Below are 19,804 nucleotides of genomic sequence, written 5' to 3' on the forward strand. Positions count from 1 at the left end.
TGTCTCCTGTGTGTCCCGTAGTGCCCATAGTCGACAGCCTGGGTGATCGGAGGTGATTGGAGGTGATCATTCACTTTCTGTGCCACCACCTATCTTAGGATAAGGCTGGTAATGATGTGTGATGCAGTATTTAGGAATCACAAGGTGGCCTCAGTTTTGCTTAAGTTAAAAGGGGTTGATTCTGGGTAGAAAGACAGGGTTCCATGTGGACAAGTCGGCAGGCATGGGCTGACTGTCACATACCCTCCTGTCCTGTAGTATGTTCAAGAGGGGACACAAGCCAGGCATGGTTGTACACACCTGTAATCCCACCAACTTGGGGATTGGACCCTGTCTCAAAATAAAAATTAAAAAGGGCTGGGGATGTGGCTCAGTGGTTAAGTGCCCCTGGGTTCAACCTCTGATACCAAAAACAAGAGGGAACACTAAAGCCGAAGGAGGTGATTGAGGCAAGATGACTGGGCGAGGAATGGAAGGCACCATGAGAGCACTCATGGGGACCAGAGTTCCAGACAGGCTTCTCGGGAACCAGTGCTTAGGAGGCCACTGCCCCAAGAAGAGGGGGAAGCAGTGTGTGCCTTGACATGGAGAGCGCAGCCGGTGAGCAAGGTCTTTCCCCTGGAGGCGCTCTGTCACTCAGCAGTCGCTCCAGAAGTTTGGGGCTGGGAAAGGCAGGATAGGGTGTGTTTGTGGAGGAAGTGCCCATCCAGATGTGGCCCTTTGAGCCCTGTAACATAGCCAGTGCTCGCTAGTGTTCTGAAAGAACAAAGGCTCATCAGCCAAGGCCGGTGTGCATGCTGGTTTGTGCATTTGTTCACTCGAGAAGAACATTCCCTGGTCACTGCTCTGTGCCGAGCTTTGTGCTGAGCAGCTGAGCAGCTGCTGCCTGTGCAGAGCTCAGCACTCACTGTGTTGTCCTAAACAAATAAGGGGGTCAAGTGCCACTAGGTTTGGGCCCTGCCTTGCGGCCGTAGAGGAAGGGGATGTATCTGGCAGGCGGCCCAACCCAGGCCCCTGCACTGTCCACCCTCCCAAATGAGCTGGAGCTGCTGCCATGAGGACGGACAGTTGGTGTCAGGGTGTATTCTAGGTCTTGAGCTTGGGGCCTGAAAGATCTGTCTGGGCTAAGATCCTGGGTTCACTCTTCCTGATAGCTTCTTTGTGACTCCAAGGTGCTCTTGACATGTTTGGAAATAGCACTTCTCATATAATGTCATCACCAAAACCCAGGCGGGCCACCTCTCCCTGAGCCAGCAGTGGCCTGGAGCTAGAAAGCCCCTCAGTCATGCCCCACCACTGTGGCTTTGCAGGGCAGCACATGGATGTCTTGGTCATTGTCCCCTTGTTGGGACAGAGGGCATGGATTGCTACCAAGGTGCTCTGGAAGCATTTCAGAACCACAGCCCTCTGGAGTCAGAGCTGCATTTGGACATGTGGAGACAGAGGTCCTCAGTTTTCTGGACACAAGTCTTGTAACTGCAGAGGGCCAGGAGGTAGAGGGGAGTGTGAGGTACCTGGGGGCCAGTGCAGACCACGGTAACACAGGTTCCAGGCCCAGCTCTGGCACTGGAATCTGTTCGACTCTGGATCACTTCCATTTTCTTGGTCTAAAGTAGGTCTTGTGGGTCCAGCCTCTTGATTTGACTTACTGGAGTTTGGTGAGGTGAAGCAGGGCACCCACTGAGAGCCGTGTGCCTGTCTTTGATGCTTTTCTAGGGAATCAGGATGAATGTGAACCTGTGGGAAGGGAGGGCCACCTGCCCGGCCCCTGCCTTCGTGTCTGGAGTGATTCTACCACACCCTCCCTGTCCTCCACTGACTTGAGAGCAGGGAGGCAGACGGAGGAGGCAGCAGCACACCTGTGTCCCAATGTCGTTGCAGATGGTGGAGAGCATGAAGTATCCCTTTCGGCAGGGCATGCGCCTTGAGGTTGTGGACAAGTCCCAGGTGTCAAGGACCCGTATGGCTGTGGTGGACACAGTAATCGGGGGTCGCCTGCGGCTCCTCTATGAGGATGGTGACAGTGACGATGACTTTTGGTGCCACATGTGGAGCCCCCTGATCCATCCAGTGGGTTGGTCACGGCGTGTTGGCCATAGCATCAAGATGTCAGGTCAGTAGAGCCCCAGGCCAGCGTGACCCCAGCCTAGGAGTGCCCTGCCCCTCAGGACCAACACCACCTGCAGAGGATGGTACTGAAGTCCAGAGAGGCTGAGGGACATAACTGAGGTCACTCAGCCCAGTGTGTAAGTGGTAAAACCAAGATTCGAACCCAAATGCTCTGGCCCTGATGTCATGAGGGTCTAGGTCTGGAGGGCCGTGTTGTCCCCACAGAGCTTCTGATGCTTCCTGATTAAGCCTGTGCCCTCTAATCTAGAGGGCTGGCATACAGCCCAGAGCAGAGGCTGAGTAGCCGGGGTTTCTGGGAGGCGTGGGTATGGTCCCGGAACCACCTTCCGACTCCTTTCTCTTCCTCACTCCCTCCGTCTGCTCAAAAGAGAGGCGAAGCGACATGGCCCATCATCCTACCTTCCGGAAAATCTACTGTGATGCTGTTCCTTACCTGTTCAAGAAGGTGAGGCACAGCCGTGGGTGTCTTCCTCCCTGGCCACTGTCCACTCCAGGTCTCAGGATCCTGGCTTCTCCCTAGGGTTGGCTCTTCCCGCCTCTGCTTCCCAGGCCCAGATTGTACGATGCCTGTTCCTCCCACCTTCCCCCAATCACCCTATTCCTTTTAAGGTACGAGCTGTCTACACAGAGGGCGGCTGGTTTGAGGAGGGGATGAAGCTAGAGGCCATTGACCCGCTGAACCTGGGCAACATCTGCGTGGCGACCATCTGCAAGGTGAGCCTGGGCCACCCTCCCACCTCTGTCGTGGCTGATGGTACACAGCAGTGCTCTCGCTGGCTGCTCTTGCTGTATCTGACTCTGTGAGTGGAGCCTTGCCTGCTTCGTGTCAGGAACATGTGCATATTGAACACCTGAGCCTGGCCCTGACTCAGGTGCCAGCCCCGCCCTGTCACCTCACCAGGGCCTTCCTGCCTTTGGCCATCTCCTTTTGTGCAGGCCTAGCCAAGGGCCATGCCAGGCTCCTAGCCTCCTCCGTTATTCCCACTGCCTGAGGAGCAGCACCTCCCTTGTCCCTGCTGGAGGGTGCTGCTGACTTCTCCGTCCCGCCCGTGCCATGCTGGGCCCAGAGCTCACACACCAACAGTGACATCAACAACAGATGTGTTCCCTGTTGGTGTGGTGTTAACTGTTTAGAATAAATCGCCTGATGACGCACAAGGGTGTCACAGGAGCCCTGGGCACTCTGCAAGGGCGGCTCAGTATTCTTGGGAAGGTGGGCTCCACATGCGGTCAGACTCACCTGCCTCGGCCCCTGCTACAGCCATCTTCTCAGAGAGGCTGCAGCTCACGACAGGCTGTGTGTCTGCCCCACGCCCGCCCTAGGTTCTCCTGGACGGCTACCTGATGATCTGTGTGGATGGGGGGCCCTCCACAGATGGCTCGGACTGGTTCTGTTACCATGCCTCTTCCCATGCCATCTTCCCAGCCACCTTCTGCCAAAAGAATGACATTGAGCTCACACCCCCAAAAGGTAAGACTGGCGTAGCAACAAGTGCTGGCCCTGCAGGATGAGGCCACAGGCCCAGACTGCTGGTCAAGTCAGCCCTGGGGCATGGAGTCTCAGTATGGGGGTGGTAACAGCCACCGCTAGCCATTACACTGCTTGGGCTGAGTCAGCCCCATGGCCAGTGTATGGTTGGTAAATAGAGCTTCCACTTGTGCCGTTGGCCAGTGAACAACCTGTGCAATAAGACTGTGGTCATAGAACAGGTGCCAGCCCAGGAAGGAAGGAAGAAAGAGTTGCTGTGGACACTGCAGGCTGGGCTTGACCAAGTTGTAGTGACCCTTCCCACAGTGTATCCCTTATCCCTGACCAACTTCCTACTTCCTGCTTCCCCTACCCTTTCTTCCAGGGTATGAGACACAAACTTTCAACTGGGACACCTACTTGGAGAAGACCAAGTCAAGAGCAGCTCCATCAAGACTCTTCAACATGGTGAGGAGACCAGGGATAGAGCAGGGGGTCTGTGGTGGCCTCAGGACTTGCCCTCCTACTGCTGTCTGTGGCAGCAGTTCCAGCCTCTTCTCTTGAGGCCCTACCACTGAGATCAGCTATGTCCAGAGAAGTCCCACATTGTGACACGGCACTCGCTGAGCCTGTTAGCTGGTCCCCTCAGAAGAGGGGAAGGTCTGGTGCCTGGGAAGGGCTCAATGAGTGGGTGTCCAGAGGACCTTTCCCCATAGGCCTCGGTGCCAGCCCCTTGCCCACTGCTGCACCTTAGGCAGGCCTGCTGGGGTGGCGAGCTGGCTGGCCTGGCAAGTGCCTTCTTCCCCCAGGACTGCCCCAACCATGGCTTCAAGGTGGGCATGAAGCTGGAGGCTGTGGACCTGATGGAGCCCCGGCTCATCTGTGTGGCCACCGTGAAGCGGGTGGTTCACCGGCTCCTCAGCATCCACTTTGATGGCTGGGACAACGAGTATGACCAGTGGGTGGATTGCGAGTCCCCGGACATCTACCCCGTCGGCTGGTGCGAACTCACTGGCTACCAGCTCCAGCCTCCTGTGGCTGCAGGTCGGGGCTCCCGTGGCTCTGAGGGGCTCTTGACTTTCTTCCTCCTCCTCTTTCCTCCCTGCCCACCTCCCCGCCCCACCCTGCATGCTAGCTCAGCTCCTTGGCATGGGATGGAGAAGTCTTGGGGACGCTCTGCACAGAGAGCCCTGCCTCCCCCCTCTCTGACTTCTCTGTCCCCCCTCCCTCTGGCCTGCAGAGCTCCTTCCTTCATCTTGCCCACTCTGTCATAGGCTCGGGTCCTTGTGCACCCAGGTAAACCACCCAGGCACCTGAGCACCCTGGTGACGAAGGTGGGAAGCCGGGACAGCTGTTCCCCAGGCCCTCCCCAGGTCCTCCCTGTTCTCACTACCCAGCTGAGGCTGCTCTCCTTGGGGTGGCCTGTGTGTGAGGGGACCGGGGGCCTCAGGATGTGCCCTGCATCCTCCAGTGCTCTCTTCTCATCTCTTTCTTTCAATCACAGAACCAGCCACACCTTTGAAAGCCAAAGAGGCCACAAAAAAGAAAAAGAAACAGTTTGGGAAGAAAAGTAAGCAAGCCCCAAACTGGCCTGTTCTCGCGGCCACCCGCCCCGCGCAGCCATCTTCGTGTTCCCTCCTCTCCTCACTTGCCTGTCAGCCCAGGGGCCTTGCACCCTGTGTCTCCCAGAGCATCAATAGGGAGTTCAGTCTCTGACAGTGGTCAGGAAGCTGAGGAAAAAGAACAAGCGATCGTATTTAGAAAGGTCATCTCCATCCCCGCTGCGCAGAGCTGGAACCCAGCATGCTAGATCTTAAGAAAAAGGCACAAGAGGAAATAGATACCGATGTCCCGAGATTACTGCCCTCTCAAGACCCCCTTGGTGGAGGGGAGCACAGTGGGCTGCTGAGTGGGCAGGCAGACTCCACCGGGCTTTTAGGCCCACCCCGAATAGATCCTGAGCCCTGACTGGGCCATCCTCAGAGCTGCCCTGGGGGTAGGTGGTAGATTTCCTCAACATGGCACCACGAGGAGAGGAACACGTGCTTAAACAGGACGAGCTGAGACGGGGACTAGTCCTGGGCAGGACTGAGCAGGAGTGAGGGTATGGCATGTGTCAAGTGGAATTTGGGCCATGAACACTGGTGCATACCTGTAATCTCCGCGGCTCAGGAGGCTGAAGGAGGAGAATCACAAGTTCAAGGCCAGCCTGACAATTTAGTGACACCTGTCTCACAGTAAGATAAAGAAGAGGGCTGGATGCAGCATAGAAGTAGGGCACAGGCCTGGCATGTGCCAGGCACTGGGTCCAGTCCCCAGTGCCACAACAAGAAAACATGGGCTGGGGAGGTAGCTCAGTTGGTGGAGTGCTTGCCTAGCATGCCCAAGGCCCTGGGTTCAATCGCCAGCAGCACAAAAAAAAAAAAAAAGAAAAAGAAAAAACATGGGGCATAGAAGGAGGCACTGTGCCATTCAGAATGGTAAGGGCTGGGATGTAGCAGGTCACTGGTGGAGGGATTGACACCCGGGACTGCCCCAAGCCTTGGCCCCAAGGAGGTGGTAGTGATCCCCGACTGGAGCAAACCTCTCCGACTTGGGAGGACTATCAGTTGTAGGCCAGGCCCTTTGCCCCGAACTGGCGCTTTCCCCTCTGGATGAGACCCAGCCCTGCAAGCCTCATATAGATATGACCCTAAGGCTGGGTTCATTCTATTTTTATTCAAAGGGAAAAGAATCCCGCCGACCAAGACTCGGCCCCTTAGACAGGGGTCCAAGAAGCCCCTGCTGGAGGACGACCTGCAGGCTGCGGGGAAGGTCCCATCGGAGCCCATTCCTGACGAGAGTAAGAGCCGCCGGGCGAGATCAAGGCAGGGCCGGCCTGCTCCGTGCTCAGAGGCGGCCCCTCTTCTTCCCCACCTGGGCACAGAAGAGTAGAGTCAAGTTTGAAGAGAGTTTTCTGGGCACCAAGCAGTCCTTGAACCACTGGGCCTGTAGAACTTCCCAAACGCCCGCCCCCAACTCTGAGCCAAGCCCAGTCTCTGTCCAGCCAGGTGCCCCGCCCTCTTCCTCTGCACCTCTGCCCACTGGTTGGACTTGGCAGGGTGGGGGCAGACTGGCAGATGCCAGTATCTCTGGCACACCCAGTCCAGGCAGGCTGTGCTTGGCACCCTGGGCCTCTCTGTTGCAGCCTCTGGGAAGTGAACAGGAGGGTAGAGGTGGCCTCCCCGGCTCCCGGCCGCCCCCTGGGGGCCCCCTCTGCAGGAAGCCAGGTCCCTTGTCAACCTTCCTGGAACTGCACACTCATTCTCTGCTTCCCTCTAGTCATTGCTGTGTGTGTGAAAGAAGAGCACCTGGACATGGCTTCTCCCGACAAGGCTCCTAGTCCAGAGCTGCCTGTCCCTCTCGAGAACATCAAGCAAGAGACTGATGACTGAACAACCCAGGCCATGGAACAGAGGGGAGGCTGGGGCTCCTGTGCCACCACCCTTCCACCCCACTTGAGATGGGAGACTGAGCCTTTTTTGTGTATGTCCTGCCTCTTATCTGGAGGCTGCCTGCTGAAGGACCCACCTCTTGCCTCCACCCTCCTCTGGAGGCCTGTGTGCCTGGGGATGCCTGAGGCCCCAAGCTGGTCTGAGTGACTCCCTGTGTGGCCCCAGGCTTCTGAAGCTGGTGCACTTGCTGCCCAATCTGCTGTGCCCCCAACAGGTGTGGGCACTGCTGCCATCACACTGGAAGACGAGGGACAAGACAGCGTGTGATCCGCCTGTATGTTTGCCCAAGAATAAAATTATGAAGCAGCTCTGATGGGAAGGTCCCCGGGCTGACAGTGAGCAGTGGGACAGGAGCAGTTCTGCCTAAAATCAAACCAAGCAGAAGTACCTGTGTGCCTCGTGGCACTGGAGAAGCACTGACCAGGATAATGGGCATTGGTGACCTGTCACAGCCTTTACCTCTTTTCTCTGTGGGCATGAGCACTGGTTTGTATTTCCTAAAAGGAAAGTTGGGGAGGCTTGCAGTGGCCTGGGCCGACTTAATGACAGGGTAGAGGCCAGGCTGCTTACTGCTGGGGACAGCAACAGGGAGCTCAGCTCTCCTACCTTGGCACCCCCTGCCCCTGCAGTGCCTGGCCTGCCCTGGGTTCTAGCTCGTGTTGGATCCGCCTGAAATTTTCATTCCTTGTCCCCACTGTTAACCCATGTCTGGTATGGCCTTGACCTAAGGTATGGCCGGTACTGCTGCCCATGAACCTTCAAGGACACTCTTCCCCGTCCTTCACAGTACCCCCTGGAGTAGGGGACAGGCAGGTATAATGGGTGTGTCTCCCAGCTCACTTTTCTTATTGTCCTTTTAATTCCTGATTCCACTGGCCTCGGAAACTGCACTCTAGAGGTTCACCTGGTGTCTGCCCAGTTTCCAGCTGCTTTTGCTTCTCCCAGTTAGTCTCCCTCAAAACTGAGCTGTCCTGCCTCTCGTGTAGCATCCTGGAACCCAGGGTAGAAGCAGCCCTTTCCTTCCCACCTGTATGTTGGATGGTGCCCTGTGCATCCCTCTGTCCTGCAAGGGCTGCAGCTGTGCTGCTGTGTCCAGCTGCCTTCAGGGCCTGCATGGCTCTTGACTCTTGTGCAGGCAGCCTGGACCCGGGTCTGTCAGCTGCTTGCTGAGGTGTGCAGACTAGGCTGGCTCAGGACCCACAACGGGTCTGTGCCTGAGATGGGGCAGGTATCAGTCATCACAGGCTGGGCACTTCTGGACAGATGCAGAGAGAACTTGGTTCTTTTCCCCTTGATAAAGCCCTGTTCAGAACATATGCCCAGAAAGTGGCCCGTTGGCCTAGCCTGATTTCCTCAAGAAGTAAATAGGTTAAGAATGGAAGACCACTGGGCTGCCTAGAGACCAGGCAGGTCTCTGCTCAGAACGGCCATTCCTGCCCTCAGCACACACCAGCTCCAGGACTCAGGTGGTGACATGCCAGTGACAGCAGCCCCTCGGGAGGATATTGGGAAGAAGAATGTCCCAGGGTGCACTTTGGCTCTGCTGTCTGCTCAGGAGTCCATCTGAAGAGAATTCATCTCATGAGGTTCCTTAGCAGTTAGGCATTATTCTGACCCAAGAGCTTCTGACAAGTGGCTTATATGCCATTTGACCTTTAGTTCCTGAATGAAGAAGCTGTGCCCTAGAAGTTCCATGATGAGGGCAGAGCCGCAGGACATGCTGGGCTGTCACTTGGTCCTGGACTGACTCACACTTCTCCGCCAGGGAGTAAGTGTCATCTTCATCACTGCTGAGTGTCCCGTCTCCATAACAACCACATACTGATGTGTCCCTATATTTCTGCTGTTCCCCTCCCAAAGGCCACAAGTTCCCCAAAGGGAGCCCGGATCTTATCTGTCCCTAGTGCCTCGCTCAGGCCTGGTACAAAGTTGGGCTCCAGGAGTGTTGATGAAGTAGAAAGGTGTGCACATGACCCGAGTTCCTGGTGCTGTGGGTCTGTCTGACTTGTCACAGGTGGAAGTGTCGACCTGGAAATTTTTACTCAAGTCTCAGAATGAACCATGTGCCTCAACTTGCCCTTGGGGGGAACTGAAGGTCTTGGAGTCTCAACAATGGATTGCTGACTGGGAAGCAACCCCAAACCCTCCTCACTGCCTGCGGCCCCTCCCTGCGGCCCACTATGGCCACCGCTAGAGATCAGACCAAGCACTGTAGGGGACTGCCCTGCACCTCTCAGCCTTTCCAGGACCAGCCTGGAAAGACCAGCCTGTTCAAAGGCAGGGCAGCAAGGGAATAACCATGTCTTATTATAGCCTCCTATTCCAGGCACAAGACCAAGGGCAGGATCAGCCTACTCGCCCTCACGGTCACCCTGTGAGGCACCATGACATCACTCTGAGGTGAGGTTTTGTGAATTGGTTGTTTAAATCTACAATGCTGAGTGGCAGCAGTGGGGACAGCCCAGCGTGGCCCACCAGTTGCCCCCAGTACTCTGGCACTCGTCCATCAATGTGTCAAAGCACTTTTGTGTGCCAGACACCAAAATGTTGGGGTCTCAAGGGAGAAAGACGGGCCGCCTCCTGCCCTCAGCAGGGGGCACCTCCAGCTTGAACACTGCCAGGGCCGAGCCCTTAGCTTTCAATTCCTTTGTATCCTGGGGAGAAACTGATATTTGTTAAAATAACCCAGAACTCCAGTGCTGGCACTAGGAATTGGTACTGGGGATTTAACCCAGGTGGTGCTTCACTACTGAGCCACATCCCCAGCCCTTTTTTTATTTTTGATACTGGGTCTTGCTAAATTGCTGAGGCTGGCCTTGAACTTACTATCATCTTGCCTCAGCCTCCTGAGCCACTGGGATTACAGGGGTGAACCACCTTGCCCAGCTAGCCCTAGGAATATTTCCATGTAAGACTGGATCAAATGGTCTGAAGTCCTGATTCCTGCTGAAGCCATCAGACCCATTCGGCTGAGGCCCTGCCCTGGAGTTGGACTCCTCAGATCTTGCATTCTTGAGCCCAGCTCAGCGCCTCCCATGCCTCTGCTGGGGCTGACTCTGGGAGAAGCACCAATGCTGTTGAATAGCACAGTGCCTGGAAGAAGGTCGGTGCCACATGAGTGTCAGCTGAGATTGACATTGTCACTAAACTAGCTCCGGGTCTGGCTTCTAAGGCAGATCTTGCTCAGCCACCACTGGGGGTCCTTCCTCACTCCCAGCCCCTGTTATGGGTTCACTGTGTTTCCTCCAAAAAGATACAATGGAGCCTTTAACCTCTAGTAGCTCAGAATCCAAACTTATTTGGAAATAGGGTCTTTACAGAGGTAATAGAATTAAAATGAGGTCCTTTTAGGGTGGCCCTGCTCCAATGTGGCTGGTACTCCTAAAGCGGGACTTGCAGAGACAGACACAGAGAGGCTGATGAGAAGAGGCAGGACATAGGGTGAAGATGGAAGCTGGTGGGATCATGCCACTGTCAGCCACGGGATGTCCCAGGCCACCAGCAACTAGAAGAAGCAAGAAAGGATCCTTCCAATCCTTCCACTCAGGGCTTCAGGGACAGTGTGGTCCTGCCAACACCTTGATTTCCAACTTCTAGCCTCCAGAACAGACACATTTCTGTTATTCTAAGCCACCCAGTTCCTGGTACTTTGTTGTAGCAGCCCCCAGGGAGCTAACACAACCCTATCTAATGGCCCTGAGGCCCTGGGACCTGGCCCACCAGCCCCAGGCCAACCTTGTCTGTTTCTTGCTGTCTCCTCTTGATGGGGGTCCTCCTGCCCCCAGGCCTGAAGGTCGGTGTCCGCCTAGCCTTCCTGGCAGCCCAGCCTGGGCAGGCTCTGAAGACAGCAGCTGCAGCCTTCACCCGCTGGCCCCGGGCACTGGGAGGGGTGGCACAGGTGGCCCCCACCCGTAGGTTCAGCCCAGCTAGCCACCTGAGGAGAGATGAGAGGTGGAGGAGCCCACTGTGCTGATGTGCAGTCAGGAGCTTCCTGAGGAGAGTGAGGAGTGGTGGGGAATTGGGCAGTGAGCCTGGGGGCAGCAGCTCCTCTGAGAGTCCTGGCTCAGAGCTTCACCCATCAGTGACCTCAAAGTCACTTCAGGCCTCAGATCCCTTCTCTATGAAAGCGGAATGAGAACAGTAAATTACAAAGGGCTCTGCTAACTAATTTAACTGAATTCTTACAGAGGTCATGTTGAGGTAGATAAAATTCTCATCCCTTTTCACGGGTGGACACAGGTCATGTGACTTGAGTTTGTTGGTAAAATCTCAAAGCCAAGGTCTGCCTGCCTCCAGGGTCTTGTTACTTCCTTGTGTAATTATGTAAAATTAAATAAGATAATACACACAATGAGTAGGTCCTAGTCCTCTAGGCAGGGCAAATATCATTTCCACTTTATAGATGAAGGAAATGAGGTTCAGAGAAGTCCACCAAGGCCCCCCCAGGGAGGATACCTAATCCCAGAAGAGCACATGCTTTCTTGCTCTGCCCGGACCCACTCTGGCCCCTGCCAGCTGATTAGCCTTACTGACATGGTCCCCAGAGACACTTGGGGGCTTGACTGAGAGCAACTGGTGGGTCCCTGGCTGGAAGTCCAGAGTGGGGTGCCTACCTGTGCAGCGGAAGAAGCTGGCAGTCACAGTGAAAGGGATTGCTGCTGAGATCAATGAGCTCCAGCTGCCTGAGATTGGGCAGGGCGGGCAGAGCCCGAAGCTGGTTCTTCTGCAGGTACAGGTTCTGGAGCCCCAGCTCCAGGCCTGAGAAGGCTCCAGGAGAAATCTGTAAGAAGGTGCCAGGCCTTGGTGTGAGCTCCTGCCAAGCCTGTCCTGCCCCTGGGCTGGGGGAAGCTCCACCCTCCCTAGCAAAGGAGAGGTTGTAGAGCCCAAGGAGGCGCAGGTTGGGAGGTCAGTGCTGGTCAAAACCCAAGTCACCCTGTTGCCCGATTCATGGTTCTTTCTACAGCTTGAACCCCAACTCCCATAAAGGAAAGCCTCATGGACTCTCAACCTAGATAAACCCAAATTCCTCCCTCCCCTCCTCCATGCCCTGGCAGTGCCCTCCCTGGGCAGGCCTGTAGCTTGTGGCACTGAATTCCACCTGGCTTATAACCCCCACCTGGGTGAATTGTCTGTTTATCTCAGGTCCCCATGCTGAGCCTAAAACCTGGCACTGAAGGGGGCAAATGTCTGATGGGTGAATGTGTGCCACATATAGCCCCATGCTGCCTCCCTGGTCATACACCAGGTGCCCACCTGCTCCAGGTCACTGCTGTTCAGGAAGAGGTGCTGCAGTGACCTGCCCACAGGCCGGAAGTTCCCATCTTGCAGGGCCCTGAGTGGATTCCCAGAGAGCTGCAGCTCCAGGAGGGCAGGCAGCCCCTCCAAGGCCCCAGTGGGCACCTCCCGCAGCTGGTTCCTGTCAAGGTAAAGCTTCTCCAGCTCCCGAGCTGTGCCCAGCGCCCCAGGGGACACTTGGGTGATGCGGTTTCCACTCAGATGGAGCCAGCGCAGGGCCCGCACCCCAGCCAGGTCCCCAGGTGCCAAGTGGTCCACAGCGTTGTCCTGCAGGTGCAGGGAGAAGAGGCTGGGCAGGGCGCGCAGGGCGGCCCCGGGCACCTGCAGGAAGCGGTTGCGTTCCAGGTACAGGTAGCCAAGGTGGGGGGCCCCTTCCAGGGCGGCTGCGCTGAGCCCGGAGAGCTGGTTGTCAGAGAGGTAGAGATAGAGCAGGCCGCCCAGCCCCGCCAAGGCGCCGGCTTCCAGCTCTGCGATGCCGCAGTGCTGCAGGTGCAGCGACACCAGGTGGCCCAGGCCAGGGAAGGCCGCTCGAGGCACCGACGGGAAGTGGTTCCGCCTCAGGTCCAGGAGCTGAGTGCCATTGGGAAAGCCGCGGGGCACTGCTTGCAGGCCGCGGCCCTCACAGCTACTGTGGCGGGACTCCGCGGCGCACACGCAGGCACGCGGGCAGGGCGAGGCCGCCCCGTCCTCCTCCAGCGGGGCGCGCGGAGGGGCTCTGGGCGCAGTGCCCGCCCGCTCCTCTTCCTCTTCCTCGGCCGCATCTCCCGGGCAGCGCAGGTCTGAGGGCCGCAGGGCGTCCAGGGCCTCGCCTCGCAGCCGCCGCGGCCCTCTGCACGCACCGTCGGAGCGCACGCGCGCCCGTGCCAGCCACTCGAGCAGGGGCCGTGCCTGGCAGCCGCACCACAGAGGGTTGCCCTGCAGCCGCAGCCTGCGCAGCTGGCCCGGGCCCTGCAGCGCGGGCAACGTGTCCAGCTGGTTCCCTCGGAGGTCCAGGGTGTGCAGGCGCGGGCAGTGGGCGAAGGCCCGGGGGCCTAGGGCCTGCAGCGCACCGTGGTCCAGCGTCAGCTCCCGCAGGCCAGGCAGCGCCAGCCCATCCTCCTCGCCCGTGTAGGTGAGCGGGTTGTGGCCCAGCTCCAGCCTGGCCAGGCCTTGGGCCTGGGACAAGGCGGCCCCGGGCAGGGCCTGGAGCTCATTGTGGTTCAGGCTGAGCCGGCGCAGGGCGGGCAGGCCCGCCAGGGCCTCGGGGGCCAGCACGCTGAGCGCATTGTGCGACAGCTGCAGCCAGCGGGCACGCAGCAGCCCCTGGAAGGCCATGGCGGGCAGGTAGACCAGGGCGTTGTGGGCCAGGTTCAGCGTGGCCAGCGCACCCAGGGCCCCGAAAGTCCCAGGCCGCAGCTCCTCCAGCATGTTCCGTTCCAGCTCCAGCCGCCTCAGCGAGCCCAGCCCGTCCAGCGCCTCCTGGGGCAGCGAGCTCAGGCGGTTGGAGCCCAGGTTGAGGAGGAGCAGGCGGCCCAGGCCTCGGAAGGCGCCCTCGGCCACCAGCTCCACCTGACAGTGCCGCAGGTCCAGATGGGTGAGGTAAGGCAGGGCTTGGAAGGCAGCTGGAGGGATCACCTTCAGCATGTTGCCCTGGAGGTCCAGCCTCTGGGTCAGCTGGGGGCGAGGGAAGCAAGGCTGAGCTGCACAGGGGCAGGGCTGGGGACACGCCTCTCCCCTTACCTTCCCCTCTTTGTTTCTCTTCATCCTGCTTTCTGACCCCTCCTCCAGGAAGCCTTCCTCCCCAGCCACTGATAATCCCACTGTGACACTTTCACAGTGTCTTGACACTCACTCTTTACCATAAGGCAGGGACTACATCCCACCTTGCTACCCCCTACAGGATCTGTCACATGGTTGGCAATGAATTTGATGTTTATCTATGAGCCACCTACTTAATCTAGTCACACAGTAAGGATTTAAAATAGATTAGCTCCCTGATATTGGTTGCTAGTCTTCCTATTTTACAGAAGACTGAGCTGCCGAGAAAAATACCTTGCCAAGCTCTCCCAACCCAGGCTCCTTCCACTGCCCCACTAACCACCCTGTGCCCATTTCCTGCCCTGCTGACCTCAGGAATGGTATTTGGAACTTCAGTAAGGTTCTGGTGCCGGCAGGCAACATGCAGCCTGGAATTGTCACAGATGCAGGTCTGTGGGCAGCGTTGGGCAGCTGTTTGCCATGCTGGACCCAGTGGCAGCAGCAGAAGCAGCGGCAGCAACAAGGGGACATGGGTGGAGCTCTGGGGCCTGGGAGAAGCAGGGGAGAGTGGCTGTTCACAGGGGTGGAGTCCTCAACACTGTCCATCTCAGAGCCACTGAGCAGCTTCTGCCCCAGAACCCCTCAGAGCCTTTCTCCTTTAGGCCTCTTCCTCACCCCATGCGTTGCAGATTCTGTTATGGGCTTTGTTTTACATGGGAGGAAACCAAGTCTCAGAAAGTCAACCCAGTGGGTCCTTTTGATTCTCTGTCCACAAGCTCAGTGACAACAGGCCAAACATGAGGAGGAGTCTGGGGGTCACAGTATGCACCAGGCTGTGGTGAGCAGCCCATTCTTAGACGTGCTGCCAGCTCCCCAGGAGCAAGTGGCATAATGACGCCCATCTTGAGAAGAAAGTTTGGCAGTCCAGGGGGACCCAGGCCTAGCTCAAGTGTCAGCAGGACTGGAGGACCAGGTGTTGTAGAGCCTGAGACTGATCCTGGGGTGGCCCTTGTATGGCAGGTCAGAGCCACACAAGCAGGCAGCTCAGGAGTCTTCTCTGTTTATTTCCCTCTGTCCTCCCTTCACCTTGGTACCCCTCAGCTGACCAGGATTGGATCAGGGGGAGGGAGACGAGGGTGTGAGTTGTGGATTGTGTTCTGGGCAAGATGTACCTGCTCATCTGCCCACCCATTCATCCGTCCATCCATCCTTCTGTCCACCCATGCGTCTGTCGACCCGCTGTCAGACCCCTTTCCAGCTCTGAGTGCTGCCACGTGGCTCTTCTGGCTTCTCCTTTTCTCCACTCGCCACCCACCAACCAAAGGGAATTTTCCAGAATGCTGTTGAGGCCCTGACACCCACAGCTGAAAACACCCCAGATCTTCCTACTGTCTTTAGTGGAAGTCCTGACTCCTGACCTGTAGCTGAAACCTGCCCTCCTCCTTGTGGTCCCCCACCACACCATACCGGGAATGGCTTTGCCCAGAGCCCCCTCTTTGCTTCCCGCATCGCCTGACTTGCCCAGCTCTTCTTTCTGTTCTCAGTTGTTTCACCATGGCCTCTCCTGATGTCTAGGCTGCTGCCCTTCAGGCCTCCCCAGTCTCTGCTCACTGTCACTGTTTTAGTCCCCTTTGAGTCCCAGGGTCCACCCTGTCTTGGAGCTGCTGGTCTTCTCCAGAGCTTGTGGCAAAGGCTATGGCTCAGGGAGGGGCCTTCGGCAGAGGGTGGAGGGCTCAGGACTGCTCCCAGCGGAGGGACCAAGCCCCAGGAGCACCAGAGCAGCCACGTTCCCTCCACTGTTCCTCAGGACCCAACTCTGGGAGACCCTTGTTGAATCTCAGGCCCAGGAACGTCCCAGAGCCCCTGCCTGCCAGACTCAGAGGCCCAGAGAAGAGTGGGGGCTTTCCTGTAACCACTCAGCCGATTTAAGGCTGCCTTGCACCCTGGGGGCCCCAAAACTCACCCCTCCATGCCGCCTCAAGCTGCCAGCCCAGACCGGAGGCTCAGCACAAGGGGAAGGCCAGCAACAGTCCTGTCCCTGACTGGATGTTGGCAGGAACCCCCCTCCTTGGCCTGCAGGCCTGGAGGCAGTGACAGGGCTGAATGGGAGGCATTGTCGGCAATCCAGCCCAGCTGGGGCTTCCCCAGGCTGTGGGCAGGGGTGTGAGCAGAGGCTGGAGTTACAGGGCCTCTTGCCCAGAGCAAGCCCAGGCCTGGGTCCTTGGGCTGGCTGAGAGGGGCGGGCTATGGGGAGCCAGCCTATGGGGTCACCAGCTCTAGGCTGCTTCTGGGCTCTGTGGGACCCCACTGAACCTCAGTTTCCTGACCTCTAAAAAACACCCAATACTATTAACTAGTTTATAGGGCTGAGGTAGGCCCCCTGGTGCATAGTTGGTGCTCAAGAGTGATTAACCCCTTCCTTTCTGTTTGTGCTTATATTGATATTGTATATACAATATTCTGCAAATTTATTTTTTCACTTAACATCAGATTATTGGGAGTTGTTCAACTTGATGACATGCCCACTCATCTTGATTGCTGTATAGTATTCCATTGTATAAAAGTCTCAAATTCACTTATCCATTCATCTTAGACATTTTTATTCCTGCCAACATTTTTGTTGTTACAAAAAAATGTGACAAAGTATATCCAAATACATATATTTGCAGGTACATGTACATTTTATTTTTTATTTTATTTTATTTTTTTAGAGTGGGAGAGAGAGGGAGTGGGGGAGGGAGAAAGAGAGAATTTTTTAATATATATATATTTTTTTTTTAGTTCTCAGCGGACACAATATCTTTGTTTGTATGTGGTGCTGAGGATCGAATCCGGGCCGCACGCCAGGTGAGCGCGCTACCGCTTGAGCCACATCCCCAACCCGGTATATGTACATTTTAAAAATGAAATAATACATCTAGACTATAGCAAATATTTATGTATACTATGATTTTTCAGACCCATGTTTCTGATGCAATTGTATAATTTATCAGTTTGCTTAGCTTTTTTTTAGACCTGAGTCTTGAACATACTGTAGCTCAACAAATTCATCATCAATGAGACTGTAGTGTGTGCTGCTTTTTTTTTTTTTTTGTCTCTTTTCTGTTTTTGGTACTGGGGATTAAACCCAGGGGTGCTTACCACTGAGCTACATATATCCCCAGTTCTTTTAACTTTTTTTTTGAGACAAATTCTGCCTAAATTACCCAGGCTGTCCTTGAATTTGAGATTATCCAGCCTCAGCCCCAGGTCACTGGGATTACAGGTGTGTGGCAACATGCTTGGCTAGTGTGTATTCTTTTACACCTAAATATTTTTACTCAATTGTTTTGTTTTTGGTACTGGAGATTTGGGGATTGAATCTAAGAGCACTCTACCACTACCAATGAATTACATCCCCAATCCCCAACCCATTTTATTTTGCCCAGGCTGGCCTTAAACTGACAATCCTCCTGCCTCAGCCTTTTGAGTCATTGGGATTTACTGTGAGCCACCAAGCCTGGCTCATAGTATCTTTGTGACATTCATTCATATCTTTAGCCATAGTTTTATTTTCCTGTTTTCATTTTCTATATAGCATGCCAGCATTCCGTCTCATAAATACACCACAACAGCGCCTGGGGCTGGGACTCAGTGGTAGGATGCTTGCCTAGCATGTGTGAGGCAGTGGGTTCGATCCCCAGCACCACGGAACAAATACTAAATAACGATGTTGTGTCCACATTAAAAAAAAAAAAAAATGATAAAAAATATATATGCTAGGACAGAAGAGGAGAACACTCTGCCCTGATGCAGGCAGTAAAGTGGTGTACTCTAGTATGATGGCTGCTGGTAGGAAAATGCAGCTGAACTGGAGGTTGGTCTGTCTTTCATCATCATCATAAACTAGCAAATCTCAGTGTCTGCTCTGGCAGACTTCTCCGTTTCTGATTTCTTCCTATCTCACTAGACAAATCATTTCCATTCCACTGTCAACGGGTGTCATTTACGCTAACCATTTTGAAAAGTGCTGCTCAGCATGTTTGTGGTCTTTCAGTGAAAGTACGTGGCCATTTCTGTTGAGATATGCCTAGAAGTGGATACGATATGCATATTTTCAGCTTCAATGGATATTACCAGTTTCTCAATGTTGTACTAATTTACACATCCTCCAGCGTGTATGAGAGCTCCCTACGTCCTCACCAACACTTGGTATTGTCTGGCAAATGTGAGCCATTCTAGTGAGAGGATGGCATCTCATTGTGGTTTAAATGTGCATTTCTCTGAAGACTAATGAAATCAAACATGTTTTCCCATTATCTGTGCAAAGTGTCTTTTTAAAACTTTTGCTCATTTTTCTATTGAATTGCCTTTATTTGTAGAAACTATATTCTGCATATGAATTTTGTATTTTTGGTTTTTCTTTTTAAAAATTTTTTCGTTGTAGATGAACATAATATCTTTATTTTTATTTATTTATTTTTATATGGTGCTGAGGATCAAACCCCAGGGCCTCATACATGCAAGGCAAGTACTCTATCATTAAGCTACAACCCCAGCCCTACATATGAATTTTATATATAAAATTATATATTTTCCCTCTGACTTACCTTTTTACTCCTTTAATGATGTCATTTGATAAATACAAACCTATTCTCATCGATGCACAGAATCCACAGTGTGAATATACCACAATAATGGCAAACAAGAGGTTAAATACAGCTGGCATGATGGTGCACACCTGTAATCCTAGTGCTTTGGAAGGCTGAGGCAGGAGGATCGTGAATTCAAAGCCAGCCTCAGCAAAAATGAGGCCCTAAGCAACCAGTGAGACCCTGTCTCTAAATAAAAAACAAAACAGGGCTGGGGATGTGGCTCAGTGGCTGAGTGCCCCTGAGTTCAATCCCTGGTACAAAAAAAAAAAAAAAAGGTTAAATACAGCTAAATTTGTTCATTCCAAGGCCTTAAACATATTAGCCTACACTGTCTCCTAATAGTTCAATAATTCTCCTTTGCTTTTTGATTTAAAAAAAAAAATTTAGATGTTGATGGACATTTATTTTATTCATTTATTTATACATGTGTTGAGGATCAAATCCAGTGCCTCACACATGCTAGGAAAGTGCTCTATCACTGAGCCCCAGCCCTATATTTATTATTTTTAAAAAATTTTGGTAAGGGGCTGGGGATGTGGCTCGCCTGGCATGTGTGCAGCCCCGATTTGATCCTTAGCACCACATACAAACAAAGATGTGTTCGCCAAAAACTAAAAAATAAAAATATTGAAAAATTCTCTCTAAAAAAAAAAAAAAATTGGTAAAAGCTGGGCATGGTGGCACATGCCTGTAATCCCAGCAACTCAGGAGGCTGAGGCAGGAGGACAAGTTTAAGGCCAGTCTTGGCAATTTAGTGAGACCTGAAACAATTCAGCAAGATCCTGTTTCAAAATAAAAGGGGTTGGGGATATGGCTAAGTGGTTAAGCTCTTCTGAGTTCAATCCCTGGTACCAAAAAAAAAAAAAATTGCTTTTGTCATTTTACTTTTTTTTTGAGAGGTTCAAAGTCTTTATTTCTAGGACCACCCAAGGCCAACCAATGCATGGACTGGACAGGCTCTAAATGGTCACCTCCCAAACCACATACTGCAGCTTAGGGTTCAGCCCCGCCTCACTGGTCCTGTCTGAAAGTCACATGGAGGGTAC

The 19,804-nt window shown here is 54.3% G+C and overlaps 2 protein-coding genes across 3 annotated transcripts in view; one reads left to right on the plus strand and one right to left on the minus strand.

Annotated features, from left to right (window-relative positions):
• L3mbtl2 (L3MBTL histone methyl-lysine binding protein 2) overlaps positions 1 to 7,431 on the plus strand; it is a 23,721-nt gene extending 16,290 nt beyond the window's left edge. Inside the window, exons 9-17 of one of the 2 annotated variants that reach the window (XM_076853333.2) lie at positions 1,882 to 2,113; positions 2,499 to 2,575; positions 2,740 to 2,844; positions 3,454 to 3,601; positions 3,984 to 4,066; positions 4,408 to 4,642; positions 5,103 to 5,168; positions 6,324 to 6,440; positions 6,920 to 7,431. In XM_076853333.2, the coding sequence (XP_076709448.1) occupies positions 1,882 to 2,113; positions 2,499 to 2,575; positions 2,740 to 2,844; positions 3,454 to 3,601; positions 3,984 to 4,066; positions 4,408 to 4,642; positions 5,103 to 5,168; positions 6,324 to 6,440; positions 6,920 to 7,032 (1,176 nt within the window). In that variant the 3' untranslated portion in view covers positions 7,033 to 7,431. Of the gene's footprint in view, positions 1 to 1,881; positions 2,114 to 2,498; positions 2,576 to 2,739; positions 2,845 to 3,453; positions 3,602 to 3,983; positions 4,067 to 4,407; positions 4,643 to 4,838; positions 4,895 to 5,102; positions 5,169 to 6,323; positions 6,441 to 6,919 lie in introns of those variants that run through there. The other variant, XM_076853334.1, reaches the window with a different exon arrangement.
• Positions 6,342 to 16,134, minus strand: Chadl (chondroadherin like). The gene is made up of 6 exons (XM_076853335.2): positions 16,088 to 16,134; positions 14,495 to 14,672; positions 12,346 to 14,040; positions 11,706 to 11,872; positions 10,828 to 11,026; positions 6,342 to 6,514 (listed from the first exon to the last, which is right to left on the minus strand). The coding sequence occupies exons 1-6, from the start codon at positions 16,093 to 16,095 to the stop codon at positions 6,488 to 6,490; spliced, it is 2,274 nt and encodes a 757-aa protein (XP_076709450.2). The 5' UTR covers positions 16,096 to 16,134; the 3' UTR covers positions 6,342 to 6,487.
• Positions 16,135 to 19,804: the final 3,670 nt, after the last annotated feature.

This window comes from Callospermophilus lateralis, chromosome 4 (assembly GCF_048772815.1).
Source record: "Callospermophilus lateralis isolate mCalLat2 chromosome 4, mCalLat2.hap1, whole genome shotgun sequence".
In the NCBI taxonomy this organism is placed as follows: domain Eukaryota; kingdom Metazoa; phylum Chordata; class Mammalia; order Rodentia; family Sciuridae; genus Callospermophilus; species Callospermophilus lateralis.

Coding starts and splice junctions, on each gene's coding strand:
- Chadl (XM_076853335.2), bottom strand. Junction 11,873..12,345: donor ACAGCAGTGACCTGGAGCAG/GTGGGCACCTGG, acceptor ACCTTCTTACAG/ATTTCTCCTGGAGCCTTCTC. Junction 11,027..11,705: donor CAGCTTCTTCCGCTGCACAG/GTAGGCACCCCA, acceptor ATCTCTCCTCAG/GTGGCTAGCTGGGCTGAACC.